Source organism: Palaemon carinicauda, chromosome 28 (assembly GCF_036898095.1).
Source record: "Palaemon carinicauda isolate YSFRI2023 chromosome 28, ASM3689809v2, whole genome shotgun sequence".
NCBI classification, from domain to species: domain Eukaryota; kingdom Metazoa; phylum Arthropoda; class Malacostraca; order Decapoda; family Palaemonidae; genus Palaemon; species Palaemon carinicauda.
Genome location: NC_090752.1, coordinates 36,546,551 through 36,570,213, shown reverse-complemented (window position 1 = coordinate 36,570,213; position 23,663 = coordinate 36,546,551). Strand labels below are relative to the sequence as shown.

General features: G+C 42.6%; 1 protein-coding gene across 1 annotated transcript in view; it reads right to left on the bottom strand.

Annotated features, from left to right (window-relative positions):
- The window catches only part of LOC137621506 (extended synaptotagmin-2-A-like), a 72,944-nt gene that overhangs the window by 26,182 nt on the left and 23,099 nt on the right, over positions 1-23,663 (bottom strand). Inside the window, exons 4-5 of the mRNA XM_068351858.1 lie at positions 13,197-13,381; positions 12,694-12,790 (exon numbers count right to left, since the gene is read on the bottom strand). Coding sequence (XP_068207959.1) covers positions 12,694-12,790; positions 13,197-13,381 — 282 coding nt within the window. The remainder of the gene's footprint in view (positions 1-12,693; positions 12,791-13,196; positions 13,382-23,663) is intronic.

Sequence of the window (23,663 nt, the reverse complement as noted above, 5' to 3'; positions counted from 1 at the left end):
ATAAGTGTTCACCTCATCAGAAGTAAATGGTTATAATAGTCCCTTTTGTTATACACGCATATACCAAGGCACTTCCCCCAATTTAGGGGGTAGCCGACATCAAACAAATGAAACAAAAAAGGGGACCTCTCCTCTCTACGTTCCTCCCAGCCTGACATGGGACTCAACCGAGTTCGGCTGGTACTGGTAGGGTGCCATAGCCCACCCTCCCCCGTTATCCACCACAGATGAAGCTTCATAACGCTGAATCCCCTACTGCTGCTACCTCCGCGGTCATCCAAGGCACCGGAGGAAGCAGCAGGGCCTACTGGAACTGCGTCACAATCGCTCGCCATTCATTCCTATTTCTAGCACGCTCTCTTGCCTCTCTCACATCTATCCTCCTATCACCCAGAGCTTTCTTCACTCCATCCATCCACACCCAAACCTTGGCCTTCCTCTTGTACTTCTCCCATTAACTCTAGCATTCATCACCTTCTTTAGCAGACAGCCATTTTCCATTCTCTCAACATGGCCAAACCACCTCAACACATTCATATCCACTCTAGCTGCTAACTCATTTCTTACACCCATTCTCACCCTCATCTCTTCGTTCCTAACCCTATCTACTCAAGATACACCAGCCATAATCCTTAGACATTTCATCCCAAAGGCATTCAATTTCTGTCTCTCCGTCACTTTAATTCCCCACAACTCCGATCCGTACATCACAGTTGGTACCATCACTTTTTCATACAGAACTCTCTTTACATTCATGCCCAACCCTCTATTTTTTACTATTCCCTTAACTGCCCCCAACACTTTGCATCCTTCATTCACTCCCTGACGTACATCGGCTTCCACTCCACCATTGGCTGCAACAACAGACCCCAAGTACTTAAAATGATCCACCTCCTCTAGTAACTCTTCATTCAACCTCGCACCCCCTTCCCTTCCCGTACATCTCATAACCTTACTCTCACCCACATTAACTCTCAACTTCCTTCTCTCACACACCCTTCCAAATTCTGTCACTAATCGGCCAAGCTTCTCTTCCGCGTCTGCAACCAGTACAGTATCATCCGCAAACAACAACTGATTTACCTCCCATTCATGGTCATTCTCATCTACAGTTTCAATCCTCGTCCAAGCACTCGAGCATTCACCTCTCTCACCACTCCATCAACATACAAGTTAAACAACCACGGCGACATCACACATCCCTGTCTCAGCCCCACTCTCACCGGAAACCAATCGCTCACTTCATTTCCTAAACTAACACATGCTTTACTACCTTTGTAGAAACTTTTCACTGCTTGCAACAACCTTCCACCAACTCCATATAACCTCATCACATTCCACATTCCTTCCCTATCAACTCTATCATACGCTTTCTCCAGATCCATAAACGCAACATGCACCTCCTTACTTTTTGTTATAATTATCATTATTATCATTGTAATTATTCTTATTATTATTATTAATATCATTATCTTTATTATTATTATTATTATTTTACTAGCCAAGTTACGACCCTAGTTGGAAAGCAGGATGCTACAAGCCAAAGGCCTCCAACGATAAAATAGCCCTGTGAGGAAAAGATATAAATAGATCTGTCATATATATTCTATGAAGAGAGACTTCAGTCAGCCTGTTTAGCATAAAAATATTTGCTGCAAGTTGGAACTTCTGCAGTACTTTTAAAGGTTTTTATAGGCTGCTCATGAATAGCAGAGGCAAGGGACAGTGACATTGCCCTATCAAGCATGACAATGCCCTAGAGACTGACCATAAATACATATAATCAGTGCCCAAGCCCCCTCTCTGCCCAAGCTAGGACTAAGGAGAGCCATGCAATGGCTGCTGATAACTAATCAGTTAGACCCAAAGGCTCCCCCAAGCCCCCCACTCTTACCTCACAAGGATGGTAAGGTTGCAGCGACCAAAGGAACCAACGAGTTTGAGTGGGACTCGAACCCCAGTCTGGCGATCACCAGGCAAGTACATTACCCACAGGCCACCTAAAACACTGGTTGAACTACCTGTTTAGGAAGATCATTTCAAATCTGGTCACAACTGGAATAAACTTCTAGAATATTGTGTAGTGTTAAGCCATATCTTAGAGAAGGCAAGATTGTTAGAATTGACTGCATACCAAGCAATACGTATACGATGGTACAGTCTAAGATCTGAATGCAATGGTTGGTCAGAATTATGAAAAATGCATAAATAACTTACTTAATGATGGTGCCAGAGATTAATATCCAAATCAGTAATAAGAAATCTAATAGACCTCAAGTTTTTGTTCAACAAATTAAGATGAGTCAGTAGCTGAAGACCACTCAGGAGAACAAAAGGGGTAGAATGAATGATTTAAAATGTTTCTTCAGAATAGATTAATCTTTGAAAATCTTGAATGACATTCTCAGTAAGCCTATTTCTTGTGCAATTGCAGAAGAAACAGACCAAATGTGTTTCTCAAAAGTACATTTGCAATCAAGCATCACACTTAAAATTTTAAAGGCAATGTATACCGTTAAGAAACATAATGTAGAGATCTGAATGTCAAGGAGCCACTGTCTGTGAACTACTTATAATCATACTTTGAGTTTGTTAAAGTTCAACTTCATGCCACATAATTTGCACCATGCACCAATTTTAGGCAGCTCTCTATTACAGGATTCAGCAAACCCAGATTTACATTCAGGTGATGGAATTGATGTAAAGATAGTAGCGTCATCTGCTTATGCAATGAGCTTATTTTCTAGGGCAAACCACATATATTATTTCTATAACAGTAAAAGTAATGGGTTCAGAACACTTCCCTGAGAAACACCAGATATTTCATTTCTAAACTCACTATGATGCCCATCAACAAAAACTCTCTGTAATCTATTACCTAAAAATTCAATAATAATGCTGAGAAAAGACACTCCTACTACCAAATGTTTGAGTTTGAAAACAAGAGCCTTATGATGAACACGGTCAAAGGCAGCACTGAAATCTAGACCCATCATATAAACTTCCTGACCACAATTAAGGGATTTCTGTACAGCACTAAAAATTGTAAGATCATCACATGCTTCAAGGCCTTTGCAAAAGCCAAACTGCAAACTAGGGAACAATTTAGTACCATCAGCATATCTATTTAGATGTTTCACCAAAAGAGCATATGGGCGTTTTTGAAATTGGTTGGTAATCAGCAGAGATAATATGGGAGTATGGAAATTAGGCGGTAATCAGGAGGACTAGAATTACCACAAACTCATTTACTTAATGGAGTAACATTACTAATTCTCCAAGTCCAAAAATATTTAATTTCATAGGACTGTAAAGTTGAACTAGTTAGTTTAGCCTCGAGAAAACAGAAATGAGGAAAATCAAGTTTCCCATTGCTTTGCTTACTATTATTATTATTATTATTACTATCCAAGCTACAACCCTAGTTGGAAAAGCAGGATGCTATAAGCCCAGGGGCTCCAACAGGGAAAAATAGCCCAGTGAGGAAAGGAAATAAGGAAATAAATAAATGAAGAGAATAAATTAACAATAAATCATTCTAAAATAAGAAACAACGTCAAAACAGACATTTCATATAATAAACTATCAACAACATCAAAAACAAATATGTCATAAATAAACTATAAAAAGACTATGTCCGCCTGGTCAACAAAAAAGCAGTTGCTCCAACTTTGAACTTTTAAAGTTTTACTGATTCAACCACCCGATTAGGAAGATCATTCCACAACTTGGTCACAGCTGGAATAAAACTAATAGAGTACTGCGTAGTATTGAGCCTCGTGATGGAGAAGGCCTGGCTATTAGAATTAACTGCCTGCCTAGTATTACGAACAGGATAGAATTGTCCAGGGAGATCTGAATTTAAAGGATGGTCAGAGTTGTGAAAAATCTTATGCAACATGCATAATGAACTACAGTAATTGAACGACGGTGCCAGAGATTAATATCTAGATCAGGAATAAGAAATTTAATAGACCGTAAGTTTCTGTCCAACAAATTAAGATGAGAATCAGCAGCTGAAGACCAGACAGGAGAACAATACTCAAAACAAGGTAGAATGAAAGAATTAAAACACTTTTTCAGAATAGATTGATCACCGAAAATCTTGAAAGACTTTCTCAATAAGCCTATTTTTTGTGAAATTGAAGAAGACACAGACCTTATATGTTTCTCAAAAGTAAATTTACTGTCGAGAATCACACCTAAAATTTTGAAAGAGTCATACATATTTAAAGAAACATTATCAATACTGAGATCCGGATGTTGAGGAACCACCGTCCTTGACCTACTTACAATCATACTTTGAGTTTTGTTAGGATTCAACTTCATACCCCATAATTTGCACCATGCACTAATTCTAGCTAAATCTCTATTAAGGGATTCACCAACCCTAGATCTACATTCAGGGGATGGAATTGATGCAAAGAGAGTAGCATCATCTGCATATGCAACAAGCTTGTTTTCTAGGCCAAACCACATGTCATGTGTATATAGTATAAAAAGTAATGGGCCAAGAACACTACCCTGTGGAACACTGGATATCACATTCCTATAATCACTATGGTGCCCATCAACAACAACTCTTTGAGATATATTACTTAAAAAATCAATAATAATGCTAAGAAACGACCCACCCACTCCCAACTGTTTCAGTTTGAAAACAAGGGCCTCATGATTAACACGGTCAAAGACAGCACTAAAATCAAGGCCAATCATACGAACTTCCCGACCACAATCAAGGGATTTCTGTGCAGCATTGGAGATTGTAAGAAGGGCATCACATGCTCCAAGGCCTTTACGAAAACCAAATTGCAAATTACATTAGCCAAAACAGTTGCCTTTTCCTTTGAACACTGAGTTACAGAGCCATCTGGTTTTTGTAAAGGAGGAACTGTTAATTCTGCACCAAAGAATGCAGATTTAACTCCATCACTTATGTTCCTAGGTTGTACCAATAGGGGTTTCTTGTATGGTAAAATTTTATTCCTTTCAGTTGAAGAATAAATTCTCTGAGGAACAGCTCTAAGCTGAGTATAGTTAATCAAAGTTAAATCTTGCCTATTACCCTTCCCAAGATGATAGGTCTCCTGCTTCTTCAAATAAGCATCACTACAATTATCACTGAACCAGGGTGTGTCTTTCACTTGATATTTTAATACACAAGAAAGTATCCACCTATCAATTATGTTGACCAGATTCTCATTCAAGAGAAAAATAGTCTCAACACTTTCATACAATTGTGACCGATTCAAATGCAAAAGATCACTCAAAATTCCATTCCAAACTGCTTGAGATTTGATATATACCTTGCATGAGTATGGCACATCAGGGACAGACTTCTCAATCTTAATTACTAACAAAACCAAGGCATGATCAGACATCCCAACTGGAAAACCAACCTTACTTGTGATAAGCTTCACTTATGATTTGCTCACAACCTGAATCACAGGTAAAGTCCAATGTCTTAAGCCATGGCGATCAGTTAGAGAAAAAGAATTTAACCCCTCCTTTGGTTTAGCGTAAAAATCACCAACAAGCATATCTTTTATCTTAGCCATGATGGCAAGAAGACAATCAAAGATAGAATCATCCAAGTCTGGATTCCGATAGATCGAATGCAAATAAAAGTTTCTATGCCCGCCACAAACTTTTGTGACCTAAGTCTCATGACATCCACATTCATAGCAGGACTTAGGAACAGCAGGGTACTCAGCCTCCCAGGGAATATGGGGGTTGGTTCTTCTGCTACTACTCTTGTACTAGGGGATGAGGATGATGATGATGGTCAATGGGTAAAGTACCAGGAGGAGGGGGAGGGGGAGTGAGGAAGAGGAAACAGAGAATCTCCCACCATCACCACCAGAAAAGAAAAAAAAAAAATTATTACTGCAGTATGACCATATATAGACATCATAATCATAGAATGCAACGTTCACCAGACAGAGAGATCCAGCCAAGAGAGAGAAGGCATCTCAGCCTCCCAGCGAATATGGGGGTTGGTTCTTCAGCTACTACTCTTGTACTAGGTGATGAGCTACAACACGTCCGTGGTCGCGTACGTCAACAAGCAAGAGGGAACGCTCTCACGTCCCTTGCAGCAGTTGATGAGGCAGGTGTTTCTGTGGGCAGTCAACATGTAACCTTGTCAGCCAGGTACATTCCAGGCAAGAGAAATGTTCTGCCATTCCTTTTCCCTTAGGAATGTCATTCCATTTCAAAATTATTAGCTTCTTAAAACTAGGAATAAAGAGCTCAGATGAGTGCCTCATTTGAGAAACCAAATTTTCTGAGAATAATGGAATATACTGTCTTGAGACAATTGTAAAGTCTCTCATATTGCCATGTAGTCATGAATATTTCAATACATTAGATGACAATGCTGAAGTCTAGGTTGCATTGGGCCTGGATTTTTCTCAATATCTACAGACAGAGATAGAATTAAAAGCAATAAAAAAGTCTCAACTTACTGTACTTGAAAGCAAACTTTACAATAATGATAACAAAAACAATATGTACAGAAAAATGTATATTAAGCACCTCATACAACTCAAAGACTTAAGACAAAATGTTGTGTAAAATTGGTCAACATGGCAGAGCTAACACACCAATCAAGGCTAAGTACCCTCCAGGATAGCCAATTCAACTGAAGTGGCTATTCAAGGTTCTACTGTCGTCTCTTCCTTGTCGAGAAGGCGACAGGAGGTTGGAGACCGATCATCGACCTTTCGCCATTGAACAAGTTTGTTCAGCAAACTGCATTCAAGATGCTGACAGTTTGCACTGCACTGTTAGCCATCAGGCAGTACGACTTCATGCTTTCGATAGACTTGAAGGACACATACTGTCTTTGAGGCAACTGTAAAGTCTCTCGTATTGCCATTTAGTCATGAATATTTGAATACAGTAGATGACAATGCTGAAGTCTAGGTTGCACTGGGCCTGGATTTTGCTCAATATTTCCAGACAGAGAAAGCATTAAAAACAATAAAAAAGTCTCAACATACTGTACTTGAAAGCAAACTTTACAATAATGATGATAAAAACAATATGTACATAAAAATGTATACCCTGTATCAAGCACCTCATACAACTCAAAGAATAAAGACAAAATGTTGGGTAAAATTGGTCAACATGGCAGAGCTAACACACCAATCAAGGCTAAGTACCCTCCAGGATAGCCACTTCAACTGAAGTGGCTATCCAGGGTTCTACTGTCGTCTCTTCCTTGTCGAGAAGGCGACAGGAGGTTGGAGACCGATCATCGACCTTTCGCCATTGAATAAGTTTGTTCAGCAAACTGCGTTCAAGATGCTGACAGTTCGCACTGCGCTGTTAGCCATCAGGCAGTACGACTTCATGCTTTTGATAGACATGAAGGACGTGTACTTTCAAGTACCAGTTCATCGGTCGTCTCAAAAGTACCTCCGATTCACCTTCCAGAGCACGGTGTACTAGTTCAAAGTCCTGTGCTTCGGACTGTGCACAGCTCCCCTAGTGTTCACGCGAGTGTTCACGACGGTAGCAGCTTGGGCCCACTCGAGGGGCATCCACCTACTGATGTACCTCGACGACTGGCTGATTCTCGCTCCCTCGCAGGAGCAGTTAATTCAGTATCAAGACTCACTTCTGGTAGTTTGTCACGATCTGGGGATCGTGGTGAACTATGAGAAGTCGAACCTTATTCAAAAGCCGAAGGTGAAGTATCTGGGAATGCTGATCGACTCGGCAACAGCTCGCGTTCTTCCCTCGGAAGAACGGATCAGCAGACTCAGAGAGGTTGTGCAGCTGTTCCTGTCGCAGGAACAACTTCCAGCCCTCCAGTGGCAAGCTCTTCTAGGTCACCTCTCCTTGCTGGAGAAGCTCGTTCTTTTCAGGCTGATCCATCTCCGCTCCCTTCAGTGGTGTCTGAAGGAGCAGTGGTCGGCAGCCACCGATCCTCCCTCTCGTCCGGTCCTCCTTTGGTGGCTAAATGAGGAGAACCTCATGAGAGGGTTTCTCATAAACCCTCCTCCACCTCAGTTCCGTCTGTTCACAGACACGTCCACGGAAGGTTGGGGTGCACACCTGGACGACTTAGTCGTGTCGGGTGTGTGGTAGGAAGAGGAGAAACACCTGCACACCAACGTGCTGGAAGTGATGGCAGTCTCGAGAGCACTCGGTAGTGCTGATGAGCGACAACACGTCCGTGGTCGCGTACGTCAACAAGCAAGAGGGCACGCTCTCACGTCCCTTGCAGCAGTTGACGAGGCAGGTGTTTCTGTAGGCAGTCAACATGTAACCTTGTCAGCCAGGTACATTCCAGGCAAGAGAAATGTTCTGGCAGATGCCCTGAGTTGCAGAAACCAGGTACAGTAATAGGAGCAGAATGGTCTCTTCACCCTTGGGTCGCGAGTCAAATACTCGACCTCTGGGGAGAACCATGCATCGACCTACAGTGAACCCTCGTTTATCGCGGTAGATAGGTTCCAGACGCGGCCGCGATAGGTGAAAATCCGCGAAGTAGTGACACCATATTTACCTATTTATTCAGCATGTATATTCAGACTTTTAAAACCTTCCCTTGTACGTAGTACTGTTAACAAACTACCCTTTAATGTACAGAACACTTAATGCATGTACTACAGTACCCTAAACTAAAACAGGCACAAATATTAAAGGCGATTTTATATCATGCATTTCCTAAACACGCTAAAAAGCACGATAAAAAATGGCAACCAATGTTTTGTTTACATTTATCTCTGATCATAATGAAGAAACAAACTGGAGGTAGAGCTTTGCTTATTACCCAGACATATTTTCCATACTTTTCCCTTAGAACTACATCACATCTTCCTACTTTATATATATATATATATATATATATATATATATATATATATATATATATGTGTGTGTGTATATATATATATATATATATATATATATATATATATATATATATATATATATATATATATATATATATTTATATGTATACACATATACATACCTACATATATACATACATACATGTATACATAAATACATGCATACATATATATATATATATATATATATATATATATATATATATATATATATATTACTGTATATATATGGGTTATGGAAAAAATCCGCGAAGTGGTGAATCCGCGATGGTCGAACCGCGAAGTAGCGAGGGTTCACTGTATTCGCAACACGGCACAATGCCAAGCTTGCCGTGTTTTGCTCTCCAGTACCAGATCCCGGGGCTGCGTTCGAGGACGCACTGCAACATCCTTGGGATCTACTGGATTGCTACGCATTTCCCCCTTTATGCTTGCTTCGCGCAGTCCTGTCTTGGGTCCTAGTAACCCCAGGACTCAGGATGACTCTCATTGCTCCACTATGGCCACACATGGAGTGGTTTCCAGATCTGTTGTCGCTCCTGGTTGAGGCACCGAGAGAGCTACCACACTGGCCCAATCTCCTTCAGCAACCCTTGTCGAACAGGTACCACCTGCCGGTGCAGTTGCTCAGACCACGCATGGAGACTATCCAGCATCTCCTCAGAACGCGAGGCTTTTCGCGACTCGCTACGAGAGAGATGTCCTCCTCAGTCTACCAGGGGAAGTGGTTGGTCTTCTGTGATTGGTGTAGTGGAAGGGGTATCTCTCCGGTCGGAGCCTCTCTGACTCAGATCGCAGACTTCCTAGTCTTTCTTTGCAGAGATAAGCTCCTTTCGGTTTTGTCATTAAAGGGTACAGGTCTGCCTTTGCAATGGCGTTCTGTCTGAAGGGCATAGATATCTCCAACGCCCTGGAGATTTCTATGCTCATTAAGAGCTTCGAACAGTCATGTCCCCCGAGGGAACTTCGAGTTCCCCAGTAGGATGTCACTTTAGTTCTCGGGTCTCTTACTCGTGCTCCGTACGAACCCTTGAGCCATGCCTCAGACAGGCACTTGACCCTTAAGACTGTTTTTCTGCTAGCCTTAGCATCGGCGAAGAGAGTCGGGGGAGTTACACTGCCTCTCTTGTAATGTCACTCACGCAGAGGGTTGGAAGGAGATCTCCTTGAGTTTTGTGCCAGAGTTTGTGGCCAAGACTCAGAACCCAGTGATCCATGATCCCAGGTTCGAGGCCTTCACTATTCCTTCCTTAGTGGATGTGGCAAGTGACGGTTCAGGTGAGAGGCTTCTCTGTCCCGTCAGGTGTCTCTGGTACTATCTTAAGCTAACTTGGAATCTCAGAGCCGAATGTCGACAACTTCGTTAGCACCGGCAGAGCCAAGAGGGAGGTGTCGAGGAACACGATATTTTTCTGGATCCGTGAAACCATCCGCAAGGCGTATGAGACTTCCTCAAGAGTCCAAGCACCAGCGAGGGCTAAAGCTTACGAGATCAGGGGCATTGCCCCCCACACTCGCTTTCAAGAGAAATCTTGCAGTGGGCCAAGTGCTGAAGGCTGGCGTTTGGAAACACCAGACCACCTTTACGATCTTTTACTTGAGGGAGTTTACGCACAAGGCCTTGGACACCTTTCTTCTAGGCCCTGTGGTAGCGGCTCAAGCTATTGTTTGACCTCTCCAGTTCCTCCGGGACAGGGGAGTCTCTTGTCTTGATTTTATGGTATGTTTGGCTGTGTGAAAGCAGTCTGCATGTGATCTGCCTTTCTCTCTGTCTCCTCCCTTGGAGTTCCATACATCAAGACAAGTCTTCCCAGGTAAGATTGCTAGTTTGTTTACAGGTATTCTACCCCCCGTCTTCTGCTAGGCAGGGAAGACGGTGGATTTATAAACCCTTTGCCTTTTGGTTTTGGAGGTTCATCCAGTCACTGTGACCCTAGGGTCGAGTGTCTCTTACATTCACACTCTCAGGTCGTGCGATGCTCTTACACATCGCGCGGCAGCTCCCAGTCTCTCAGACCCCACCATCATCATGTCGGGTCAAGAGACAGGGGTAGGTGGATTTAGTCCTCTGCTCTCATTCAAGACCAGGTCTATATCAGGGCAGTTAGCTGTCCACAAGCAGCAAAGGCAGACCTCCCACCAACCAGTGAGTCTTCATATATTAAATGATTACGAGGTTTGTATATCGCGTCGGAACAAATGACAATTTGTCCTAAATTGTATTTTTCTTAGCTATACAAACCCGTAATCATGTAATATAAATGCCCGCCTCTACCACCCCTCTCATGTTCCACATTGAGCCTAAAGCGTTTGAATAAGGAAAGCAGGCCGGGGGGGGGGGCTAAGGTCCGCCCCATACCACCAGCCAACCAGTCAGCACAACTGCCTGGTTCTCTTTCTCTTCGGCTGTTTCAGCTGAGCTGAAGTGAATTCCTATATTAAATGATTATGGGTTTGTATAGGTAGGAAAAATACAATTTAGGACAAATTGTCATATTTTATATGGAAATGAAAAATCAGGAAGACAAGGTTAGGAAACTCTTGGATAAAGTAGTTTACACCATTTCCAAACCTCCTGGGCTCTGTATTTTTTTATGTTTTCTATTGCACAAATCACACACAGGGAGTGTCTAGTACTATGCATTCTTTTATTAGGTGAGATTCATGACTACATTACTATTTACTTTTAATAAGTGGTGGATAATAGTTGTATAATGTGACCAATATTAATAAAATGCTGCTGTAAGAATATTGCAGCAGGTTCAGATTTTCAGAGGCTTTTTCTGTTAATGAAATCTTACTAAAGGTGACTAGAAAATGTTATTCCTACTTATTATTATTGATACCTCAAGCCAAATTACAACCCTGTTTGGAAGAGCAGAATGTTACAAGCCCATGGACTTCAATATGGGAAGAAGCCCAATACAGAAAAGAAACAAAGTAAAGTATAAACTAAGAGAAATTAAAATATATATGAAAATTTAAGATAAATGGTAAATTAGATGAATAAGTAACAAACTGTTAAACAAGACGTGTTAAAAAAGCATACCAGCATCTAGTTTGAACATTCTGGTTTCAGTCAGAATAAAACTTTTTGAATATTGTGTAGTATTGTGGCTCACAAAAGGAAAGGTTAGAGGTATAAATGTGGGAGAACTGAATGCATGGTGTCCAGATTACTCATGATCAGCAAGAAGCAAGGGTCAGAAAAATATCCTAGATACCAACCATATTTACTGTACTTACAATCACCATCTAAGCCCCATCTCCAGGTAATGGATGCTGATGACTCAGCAGGTAAACCTATAGGCTTCCCCAAACCCCACACTTTTAGCTCACAAGGATGGTGAGGTTGCCGACCCTATTAGAAACTAATTGGCTTGAGTGGTACTTGAACTCCTGAATCAAAGATTATGCGACACATATGTTACCAATAGGCTACAACAACCAAAGGGGCCACATATATGGAATTTCATAGACCTTCAGTTTTTACACAATATTGGTATTCTTTCTTCTAAGATGCTTCATTAAATCAATTTTCTGATGTAATCTTCAAATTAACACTTGTAAATGCTACCCTATATCTTTCTTTGTTCTCCAAAATATACATCATAGTTCATATCCTTCACCAGAGGAAGCTGATTGGCTAAATATGAAAAATAATTGTGTTCTTGTTTTTTGAAGTCAAGATTTTACCTATACTGTACATTATAGTACAGTATTTGGTTAAATTCTATATTGTAGGAAACTACTGTACTATAAATCTTTGTTCTGTAATCATATGGCTAGTCACTAAAGTTAGAATACTCGTATATAAATACTGTACCTGTTCTTGTCCTGGAGTACTTGTATCCATCAGCAGGTCCAAAGGAAAGTATGTTTGAATGACATCTTTAACAGCGGCCAGATAGCGTCTCTTAATACTACATTAGGGTAAAAACAAATGGAAATATTTATGGACCTTGTACATTATTGAGAAATATTTTTGTGGAAAATGGTCATAAATATGTTTATTACTCTTTAATATTAAGGCTGTAAACTGCTTGTTCTGTAAAGTAATGTGTTGACATTTCTTCAGAGTTGAAGTTGTGTTCCAAAATAGTTTTGGAATGATTTAGTTTTCAATAGTCATGTATATGTATTGTATCATATCTATGTGTATAAATTCTAAAATTTTATATAAACCATTAGTACTTATCTTTTGTGTTAGTTGAATTTATGTATGGATATTTTAGTTTATGAGATGGGATGTAGATACTTCATTACTGTACTTTGTACATCCAGAATTACAATGCAGTAAAAAAAGAAAAAAGAATGTTAATAACTTACGCATCATTTAAAGCACCCTGTGTACTTTCTTCAGCATTCCATGTATCAAGTTTGTTAATTTTCTTCAAGGCGATGATGGCTCTATCAAAAGTGGGAATATATCGATTGCTAAGTTCCATAGAAGACCTTCGTTCAGGTCCTATTAAGTCCCCATATCTTAGATCAAAGCTCAATTTTACATCCATCTGCAAAGGTAATATGGAATCAATTACTATTCTTTTCCAAGGTTAGATGTGTAATTATTTCTCTCCATACAGCCTACAATAGGTATATTGGTAGAAAGTGGCATTTTACTAAAGAAAATACGTGTCATGATAAGTTTTATTTGCCTTTCTGGGTCATAGTATAAAGGGAAAAATTGATAGAAATGGCATTTTTCATATAAATTTCTTGATGAATTTAGTGAGGGAAAGAAGCTGATTTTTCTTGGAAGTCATCAGAAAGAAAAAAAGTTTAGTGAGAAAGATATGAGTGGAAGTTTAATGCCTAAAGTCAAGCATTATTGGTGTTAATTTTGGAGAAACTGGTTCATGTGCTTGCTGGAAAAGATGCTAAGGAATGGCAATGAAAGTAACTTTATAACTGGTAGAATCAAAGGCTCATGAAGAGGACCCCATAAAAGTGTAGCACCATCAGTGCGCTTCATACAATGTACTTTAGTCTTTACTAAAGAGTCTTCATAGTATCCTTTTGGCCTCTAGCCGTACCAAATTTTAAGCTTTCTACTATACTTCTCTTCAATGTTCTTTTTTTCTATCTTGCTGTCCAATCTCTTTTGATACATGCTCCATAGTGCAACTGCCAGGTTTTCTCAGCTGAATTTAGAACTGAAGTGCTCCCCTGGCCCAGAACCTGCCCAAGTGGCTCAAATCCCACAAGTCTATCTTAAAGAATAATTTCTGTACCCTACCTCTTTTTATTAAATAAAAAGTTGATGTAGGAAGTTTTTGAAATAATCATCATCATCATCTCCTCCTACGCCTATTGATGCCTATTGGTTAGATTCCGCCAGTCATCTCTATCATGAGCTTTTAATTCAATACTTCCCCATTCATCATCAACTTTGCGCTTCATAGTCCTCAGCCACGTAGTGCCTTGTGGAGCCCAGCTGAGCGTTTGGTGAACTAATCTCTCTTGGGGGAGTGCGAAAAGTATTCCCAAAACATCTCCATCTACCCCTCATCACGATCTCATCCACATATGGCACTCATGTAATCTCTCGTGTGCTGCCATTTAACTCCCAATATCCTTCTGAGGGCTTTATTCTCAAATCTACTAAAGCTATTGGAGATTGTTTCATTGCCATATCATGACTCATATCCATAGAGTAACACCAATCTCACTAAATTGATACATAGTCTGATTTTATATGTAATTTCAGGTGATTGGATTCCCAAATTTTACTTAACCTAGCCATTGCCTAATTTGCTTTTTTCAATCTTTCACTAAACTCTAATTCTAAAGGCCCTGTACTGTATTGGAGATCATAGTTCCTAAATACTTAAATGATTCTGCGTCATTAATACTTTCTCCTTCCAATGATATTGCATCTTCCATTGCATACTCCATTCTCATCATCTCTGTCTTTCTTTTATTTATATTGAGCCCAACCTCATGTGATAATTCATGCATTCTGGTTAGCAAGCATTGCAAATCCTGATGTGTTCTGCTAACAAGGACAGCATCATCAGCATACTCTAGGTCTGCTAAATTTCTATCTCCAATCCAGTCCAATCCTTCTCCACCATCTCTGACTGTTCTACGCATTACAAAATCAATGAGGAGGATAAACAACATAAGTGACAACACATTCCCTTGGAGTACTCTGCTGTTCACTGAAAATTCATTTGTTAAGACTCCATTAACATAAACTTTGCATTTGCTGTGCTCATGAACAGACTTAATCAAATTTACGTATTTAAGAGAAATTCCATAATAATGCAGGACTCTCCACAAAATTGCCTGGTGCACACTATCAGAGGTTTTTTCACAGTCCACAAATGCCATCAAAAGGGGATTACAATACTATATTCTACGCATTGCTGTACAATGTCTCAAAATGAAAATTTGGTTAGTGCATCTTCTACCTTTTTTAAATCCTACTCGTTTATCTCTCGACTTTTCATCAATCTTTCTCTCCAGTCTCTTTAGAATAAGCATACTATATATTTTCATAACAACTAACGAAAGTGTTATGCCTCTGTAATTATTGCAATCAGTCAGGTCTCCTTTTTTTGCCATTTTCACCAACACTCCTAATTCCCATTCATCAGGTTTTGTCTCTTCATGCTACACTACAAAATAATCTTGTAAGTATTCTGTGAGTCACTTCATTTTTTACCAGTATCATCTGGGCAGCTATTCCATCGTATCCAGGGGCTTTCTATCTCTTTAGTTTTTTAAGGATAGCTTTGACTTCAAACACACTTAATTCATTCATGGGCACATCAAGGTCTTCATCAGCTTCAGGTATATCAAACAAATTATTCCCTTTATATCTCCTACTCATAACCTCACTAAAGTGTTCCATCCAACATTGTCTTTATTCATCTTCTGTTGTTATAATAGATCCATCTCTCTTTTTGATGGGTATATGCTGCTTCTTTGCCCGAGTCAAGATTTCATTAATAATTCTATGAGCAATTCTTACATCATAGCCACTTCCTGAATTCATAGCTTTGTCAACCTCATTTGCTTTACTGTCTAAATAGTCTCTTCAGTCATTCTTGGCTTTTCTGTTGACCTCACTATCAATACTGGAATACTTAGCATGCTCTACCTTGTAATTATCATTACTTCCTAGAAAATTTTCAACAATTAATTTCTTTCTTTGTCTCATTTTTATAGTATCCCAAGTATCATTTGATATCCGTGGCCTTCTCCTTGTAACTGGGTGTCTCAAGACTTACTACCGACTGACTGATATATGTTCCTAATATCATACGATTCTTCATTGTCTGTTCTTCATCTCTTAAAGTCTTTAAGACTGCAAATTGATTCCTAAATTCAATTGAAAATGTTTCTCTGTGCTCTTCTTTTAAAAGCTTAGTTGTACCAAACCTATATATTCTATCTATCTTTCTGTTAGGTGCTTTCAGTTTTAATTTAAATGTAGCAATGAGGAGCTCTATAGCCTCTTATATTTCTCAAAGTCCTTCTCTCTTAATTAATGGCAGTGTGATCTATTTGATTTTTGTAATTGCCACATGTTGAAGTCCATGTATACTTGTGGATATTCTTGTGTTGAAAAAGAGTGCCTCCAATGACAAAACTGTTTTGCTGAACAGAAACCAATGAAATATGGTCCATTTTTATTTGAAACTTTGCCACGACCCTCAACACCCATCACATTCTCTATCCCTTGATTATTCCTCCCATCTTTAGCATTGATGTCACCAATCACAATTTTCATATCTCTCTCTGGGATCTCATCTATTACATTCTGTAGTTCTTCATAGTTTTCATCTTTCCTTTCTTCAAGGGAATCATTTGTTGGGCATAGCAAATTATAATGCTCATATTGAACTGAATTGATCTGAACTTTACTAGTAACAATCTACTATTTACAGCTCACCACTCAGTTAATGCCTTTTTTTCTTTTTGTGTCATCATCCTTCCTACCCTTTCTCTTCCAGCTCCATCTAATCTTCCTGATTAGATATATATAACGGATTTTGAGCGAAGCGAAAAATCTAATTTTGGGTGAGATAGCCATGACGTCCTGATGGAAGGTTCCTTCAGTAGCTTCCTTGGGTATATTTAACTACAGGGATATTCCCAGAGAATTAAACTACAGGTTATCACAGAATTCTAACTTCTGGTGCGAGTACCCTAAAGGTTTCCCTCTAGGATATCGTATATCAACAGGGGACGTATGTATTAACACGCCACATAGCTATCTGCACCCCATATAGAGTTAACACTTCGATATGGAAAGGTGGAGAATAACTGGGGAGCCGTTCCACAGTTACACTCGTCCGTGGCTGCTTTTGGTACTCGAAACGTAAACAAACGGGCCCCATTGTTAAATGACGTCACGTCCGTCCTCATCCTGAGGCCAGCGCCTTGCTAATCTCCATGATACAGTAGGACAGGGCGGGGCCTGAAAGGCTGGACTAGAATAGACGGGAGGGTCCATCAGGACGTCATGGCTATCTCACCCAAAAATAGATTTTTCGCTTCGCTCAAAATCCGTTTTTTAGGCTCAAGCCATGACGTCCTGATGGAAGTGTACCAGAGAATTAATGTATCGTGGAAAATTTCCCCTTTTTAAAGTAAGTGCCAAGGGCTCCGAATAGAGGTATGTAATGTGTCCTCGTTAGAGTTTCCGTGGGGATCCAGCTTCCTGCCCCCCTGGCAGAGAAGTCCCGGCGGATCATACCAAAATCCGAAGTGATCATTGAAGGGCTACTCACCCTGCGGAGAGTTCGTGCAGGACTCGGAGACAAGACAGAACGTTAATATTCGGGTATGAATATTCTCAAATATAAAAGAGTGATAATTAATCACTACACTCCATGGAGGAGAGATCAATCTGGTCTCGAAGGCAGGACGAAGGTAAGTATTCAAGTAGGAATATTATACAGCATGAGTGAGTATATAATACAGGTAATTTATATTATTCTTCTCATTCCAAAGGAAAGGGGTAAATGAAACTATGACAATCATGTATTTCATAGTAATAATAGGAGCGGAGAGAGACGCACATGTAATAAAATAGACATTTTATTTCATAAATTGCAGATTATAGTGATAATAATTGCCATAAAAGGTGTAAAGTTAATTTACAATAATAAGAATAATGTACATAGAAAATAAAAGACTTCAATCTTGAATCTGAAAGAAATTTCACTTTTAGAAACACAAGTTCCGGAGGAACGTCAGTCTTTTTCAAAGAAAAACACATCATGCCCTAGGGCATGTGGCACTCATGTGAAGTCTATGACATTTCACCTTGATAAGAACAGTCTATTAGAAACACTAAGTGTCCATGAAATCACTATGTATCACACAAGGGTCAACACAGGCACCCGTAGAGTTAAAGTCCCAAGTAACTCACTGTTCTATGCAGAGTTAAACGGCAGGTTTCATAACACTACCTGCGGCTACCACGAAATGTTTAACTTCATGCACTTGCTTCGCGTAGTGCTTGAAGAAAACGCGCGACGATTTCCACCCTGTGAAGCTCTTGAGGCTTTCGAAATCCATGCTCTGGAAGAAATTCAGAGAAGACGCGACTTTTCTAGGATCATGACCTGCGGGTGTACTGTCAGGATCCGCTCTGCGAATGAAGTAGGTGATTTTCGCTCTTAGTTGTTTCAGTGACAGGTCGCTGCCCGATGTTTCTCCTTTGAAGAGTTGACCTCCACCGAAGTCTGAAGTTCTTTGAAGATAGACCTTAAGACTCTCCACTGGGCATAGAGAGACATCTTCCTTCAGGGGGCAGATTCTCCAAGGGCCCCATCTCTTGGTGGGTAATTCATTTTTTTGCGAGAAACGTCGGATCAGGGAAGAGGGTAAGTTCTCCTGTATCTGCGAACAGGATATGACCCTCGTCTCTTGACAGTGCCACTATTTCGCTGACTCGGGCTCCCGAGGCGAGAGCAAAAAGGAAGATAACTTTTTGAGTCAGGTCCTTGAGAGGGCACGAATCATTGTCCAGGTTAGAGGCAAAATGGAGCACCTTGTCCAAGGACCAGGAGATAGGTTTTGGCGGAGGTGCTGGGCGTAGTCTAGCGCATGCCTTTGGCAGTTTATTGAAGATATCGCTGGACAGATCAATCTGGAAAGCGTACAGTAGTGGTCTAGTCAAAGCCGATTTGCAGGTAGAAATCGTGTTGGCCGCTAAGCCTTGTCCATGAAGGTGAATGAAGAAGGACATGCAAAAATCAATGGTGATTTCCGTAGGGTTTTTTGCTTTGACGAACGAGACCCACTTTCTCCAGGAAGATTCGTATTGCCGTCGTGTGGATTCGGTCTTGTATTCCTCGAGGAAGTCTAGACTTTTCTTCGAGATCCCAAACCTTTTCTTTGCGGCCAGGGAGAGAAAATCATGAGATGAAGGTCCCTGACTTTCAGTGATGAAGCGAAGACAGTCGACTTCTGTACTTGTTGAGAGAGAACTGGGCCCGGTAGGGGGATCAGCGTGGGCTGCAGCTCCAGGACCAGAGGGTACCAATTGCTCCGGGGCCACTTGGGAGCCACTAGGGCCGCTGTCCCTTTGAAGGTTCTCAGTTTGGAGAGGACTTTCAGCAGAAGGTTAGGGGGAGGGAACAGGTATATCCTGGACCATCTGTTCCAATCCAGTGACATGGCATCCACTGCTTCTGCCTTGGGGTCCTCGTATGGGGCCACATATCGAGGAAGTTGATTGTTGTCGCTCGTTGCGAAGAGATCGATCTGAAGTTCCGGGACTTGGCGAGAGATGAAGGAGAATGATCTTGCGTCTAGAGACCATTCCGACTCTATTGGGCTTGTCCGTGATAGAGCGTCCGCCGTCACGTTGCGGAATCCTTGTAGGTGAACTGCAGACAGGTGCCATTTCTTCTTTTCTGCCAGACGGAAGATCGGAAGAAGTACCTGATTTATCTGGGGCGATCTCGAGCCCTGACGATTGAGACATCTGACTACCACCGAGTTGTCCAGAGTCAGACGGATGTGGATCGAGGGAGGCGGGGAGAGTTTCTTCAGGGTGAGAAGAACCGTCATGGCCTCCAAGATGTTGATGTGAAACGTCTTGAATAGGGGAGACCATGTTCCCTGAACCTGTCGTTGGTGGGAGTGACCTCCCCAACCCTCCAGTGAAGCGTCCGTGTGGATGTTGAGCGATGGAGGCGGGTGTTGAAGAGGAATGGACCCTTTCAGGGCCTTTGCTTCCGACCACGGCTTTAATAGTAAGCGAAGTCTGTTTGGGAGCCGTCTCTTGAGGTCTCTTCGAGTGATGGATGCGGAACGTCTCCAGACTCCCGCGGCATCCTTTAGCTGTGCGCGAAGCACTGGATTTGTCACAGAGGCGAACTGTAGAGAGCCTAGAACTTGTTCCTGCTGTCGTCTTGAGATCCGTTTGGATTTCAGCAGCCTTCTGACAGACCCTACTATTTCCTTCCTTTTCTTCTGCGGGATGGAAAGGCGGTGTGACTGAAGATCCCAATGGATTCCCAACCATTGGAACTTCTGAGCTGGAGAGAGGCGAGATTTCTCGGCGTTTATCTTGAATCCCAGATATTCTAGGAACTGGGTGACTTTGTTGCAGGATCTTACACAATCTTCGGGCGATGTCGCCCAGACCAGCCAGTCGTCTAGGTAAGCCATCACTTGGATGCCGCGAAAGCGGAGCTGTTGGACGATGGCGTCTGCCAGCTTGGTGAAGATCCGGGGAGCCACGTTGAGCCCGAAGGCCATGGCCCTGAAGGCGTAACTTTTCCTTTGGAGTCAAAATCCTAGGTAGGAGTAAGCGTGATGATTCATTGGAACGTGCCAGTAGGCATCCGCCAGGTCTATGGAGACCGTGTAGGCCCCTTGAGGTAGAAGGGTCCTTATTTGTTGGAGAGTCAGCATCTTGAACTTGTTGTTCGCAATGAACTTGTTGAGGGGGGATAAGTCTAGAATGACTCTGAGTTTGTCGGAGTCCTTCTTGGGAATGCAAAATAGTCTCCCTTGGAACCTGGTTGACTTTACCCTCCTGATCACCTTCTTGTTCAAGAGTTCTAGGACGTATTCTTCCAGGAGAGGGGTTGACTGTTGGAAGAATTGCTGGAAGGCTGGGGGTGGTTGCATCCAGCTCCAGCCTAGTCCCTTCTTGACGATGCTGTGTGCCCAGGGATCGAAGGTCCAACGATCCTGGAATTGGCGGAGTCTTCCTCCCACCGGAAGCACTTCATTGCTTCTGGTGTCCCGAGGGTTTGCCACCTCGGCCACTAGCTCCCCTTCCTCCTCTGCCTCTGGAGGGGCGGCGAGACGAATCTCTGCCGGAACCTCTGCTTGAGCCCCTACCTCTGGGACGAAAGGTAGTAGCATGTTGCTCGAATGCAGGGGTAAAGACCGGTGACTGCGACACCACCGGCTGGGTGACCAACTGAAAGGTCTGTTGTGGCTGTGCTGCCACTTGGGGAGTAACGGAACCCAGAAACTGCCGTCTCTGTTGACGTTGCTGGGGTTTCGGTTTCATGGACTTCCTCTTAGGTTGAGGGCCATCGTCCTGAGAGGATTTCCTTTTCTTTGACATGCCCCACTTGTGGAGAAGGTTCCTGTTCTCCGTGGCGGCCTTGTCGGCAATCTCTTTCACCAGGGAAGAGGGAAAGAGATATTTACCCCAGATATTGGAGGAAATCAGTCTCCGGGGTTCGTGTTTTACCGTCGCGCTGGCAAACACGAATTCACGACAGGCTCTGCGAGCCCTAGTGATGCTGTACAGGTCCTTCGTCACTGTTGCCAAATGTGTTTTGGTTAGGACCATGTAGAAGTCCGGGATTCTAGTGTCTCCGGCCATAAGTTCGAGCTGTACCTGGAGGGACAGCGATGCGGCAAGCCTCTCCTTCGTATCCTGTTCCCTACGAAGGAGGTGATCATTTAGCCTTGGGAGGTCCTCATTGAACTGACGACCAGCTACGTCAGGCTCTAACTTCCCCACTGTGAAGGTTGACTGGATGTCTTTCCAGTGTCTATCATCAGGGGGGACAGTAAGGGAGAAGGGTGTGCACTCCTCCAGTACAGGGCAAGGTTTCCCTTCTTCCACTGCTTTCAAGACCGCAGTGAAGGCCTTTTCTATAAAGGGGAAGGTCGCATCGTTCGGCGCAACGAAGGTTGGGTGCTTCTTACTGAGCGCCGGCATCCTGGAGTTGGTGAAACCCCTACTCTTCACCGCACTGGCTAGCATAGCCTGGGCCTTCGCGAGATCGAACACGATTACTTCCTTCGGTTCGGTCTCTTCCTTTGAGGCTGGTTCGGACCTGAGTCGGACGTAACAGTCCGGATAAGCCTCGAAATTCGGGAAGAATTCCACTTCTTCCAACAAAATCAAGCCGACCTTCTCACTGATGAAGATCTTACCAGTCATGATTGGCATATGCTCGGCATACCTCCATGGGTTAGTATCCGAGCAAGAGGGGAGGTCCTTAACCGAAATCCGTTTCGGTTGTTTAAAACTTCCTAGGTTAGACCTGAATAGCTCGTGGGTCTCTCGAAGTTTTCTTTCCATGAGGGCTTCAAGCATCTTGAAGACCTCTTGAGTGCCTGATGGAAGAGGGTCCGGGGTGGCAGAAGTTGAAGGAACAGGTTCCTCGGCCGGTGCAGGAGTCGATGCGGGAGTAGGAGTGGGAGCGACCTCATGCTCCGAATCAGGGTATTCCACCTGATCTTCCTCCTAGTCGAGCTCCTCGTCCATGAGGTTCCTCTCCGTCCCTTCCGACACTTCCGACATACGTTCCACGTTGTCGGAATCTAAGTGGCACTCATGCATGGACTGGGCCATGACAATATCAGGTTCCACCACGATCTGGACGGTGGGGATCTGATCAATGGGGACCACGGAGTCTTTAGATGCCTTTGGAAACAGCAAGGCCCTCAAATCTTCGCTGGCGAGATACGGTCCGGTGGCGTTCTTCTGGAAGCCACGCACCCACTTGCGTAGCTTCTCTCGAGCGTTGTCCCTTGCCTCCGCTGAAGGAGGATCGTCGAACGCTTCGACCAGACGATTCTTGCAGACAGTACAGTGCTGCGGGTCCAGTATTTCAGGTCTCCTTTCTTGGCGGTATAGGGGGCGTGGGCCCGGCACGCCTTGTGCCCGTAGAAGTCCGGGCGCTTCACTCCGCAAAAGTTGCTTTCGCACTTCATATACTCCTCCTGTAAAAGAAAGAGATCATGAGTACATGGAAGGCATAATAATGACTTACATTACTCTAAAATTAAGATAACTTAATCTTAAGTTTTTAAGCATTAAAACGATTCATAAGGTATTATAATGCCTGAGAGTAGAGAGCGGGAAAGGAAGTAGATAGACACATACTTGTGAATCCCGCCCAGTCGGTTACCGTAACCTTATCAGTAGGCAATTTCTTTTGTGGCCGAAGGTCACAAAACGGAAATCCATATGGATAAGCCGTGGTGGGTAGAAGCTAAGCCTCTAACAGAAATTGCCTGCGAGGTGTATCAGGGGCTGAGACCACTCAGCTCCCTGGGGTAGAAGGGGAATAGGAGAGGCCCCTTATTAGATATAGGTTCCGGCAATCGGCCGCACTAAGACACACAGAGTATGCTGGAATATTGTAATGTGCAATCAGACAGCACAGCCACAGATTTAGATGGTAAGACAATACCTATATATAGAAGTGGCTAAGCCATCTGGCTGCAGTATGATGACTGTAGACATGTTGTCGGCAGGTATGAGAAGGGGTGCATGTCCCTTAACGTCTCCGGAAGGCGCCGGCAGACCGACGGAATGCCGGAGGCCGGTCCTGCAGGGTGGAAGGC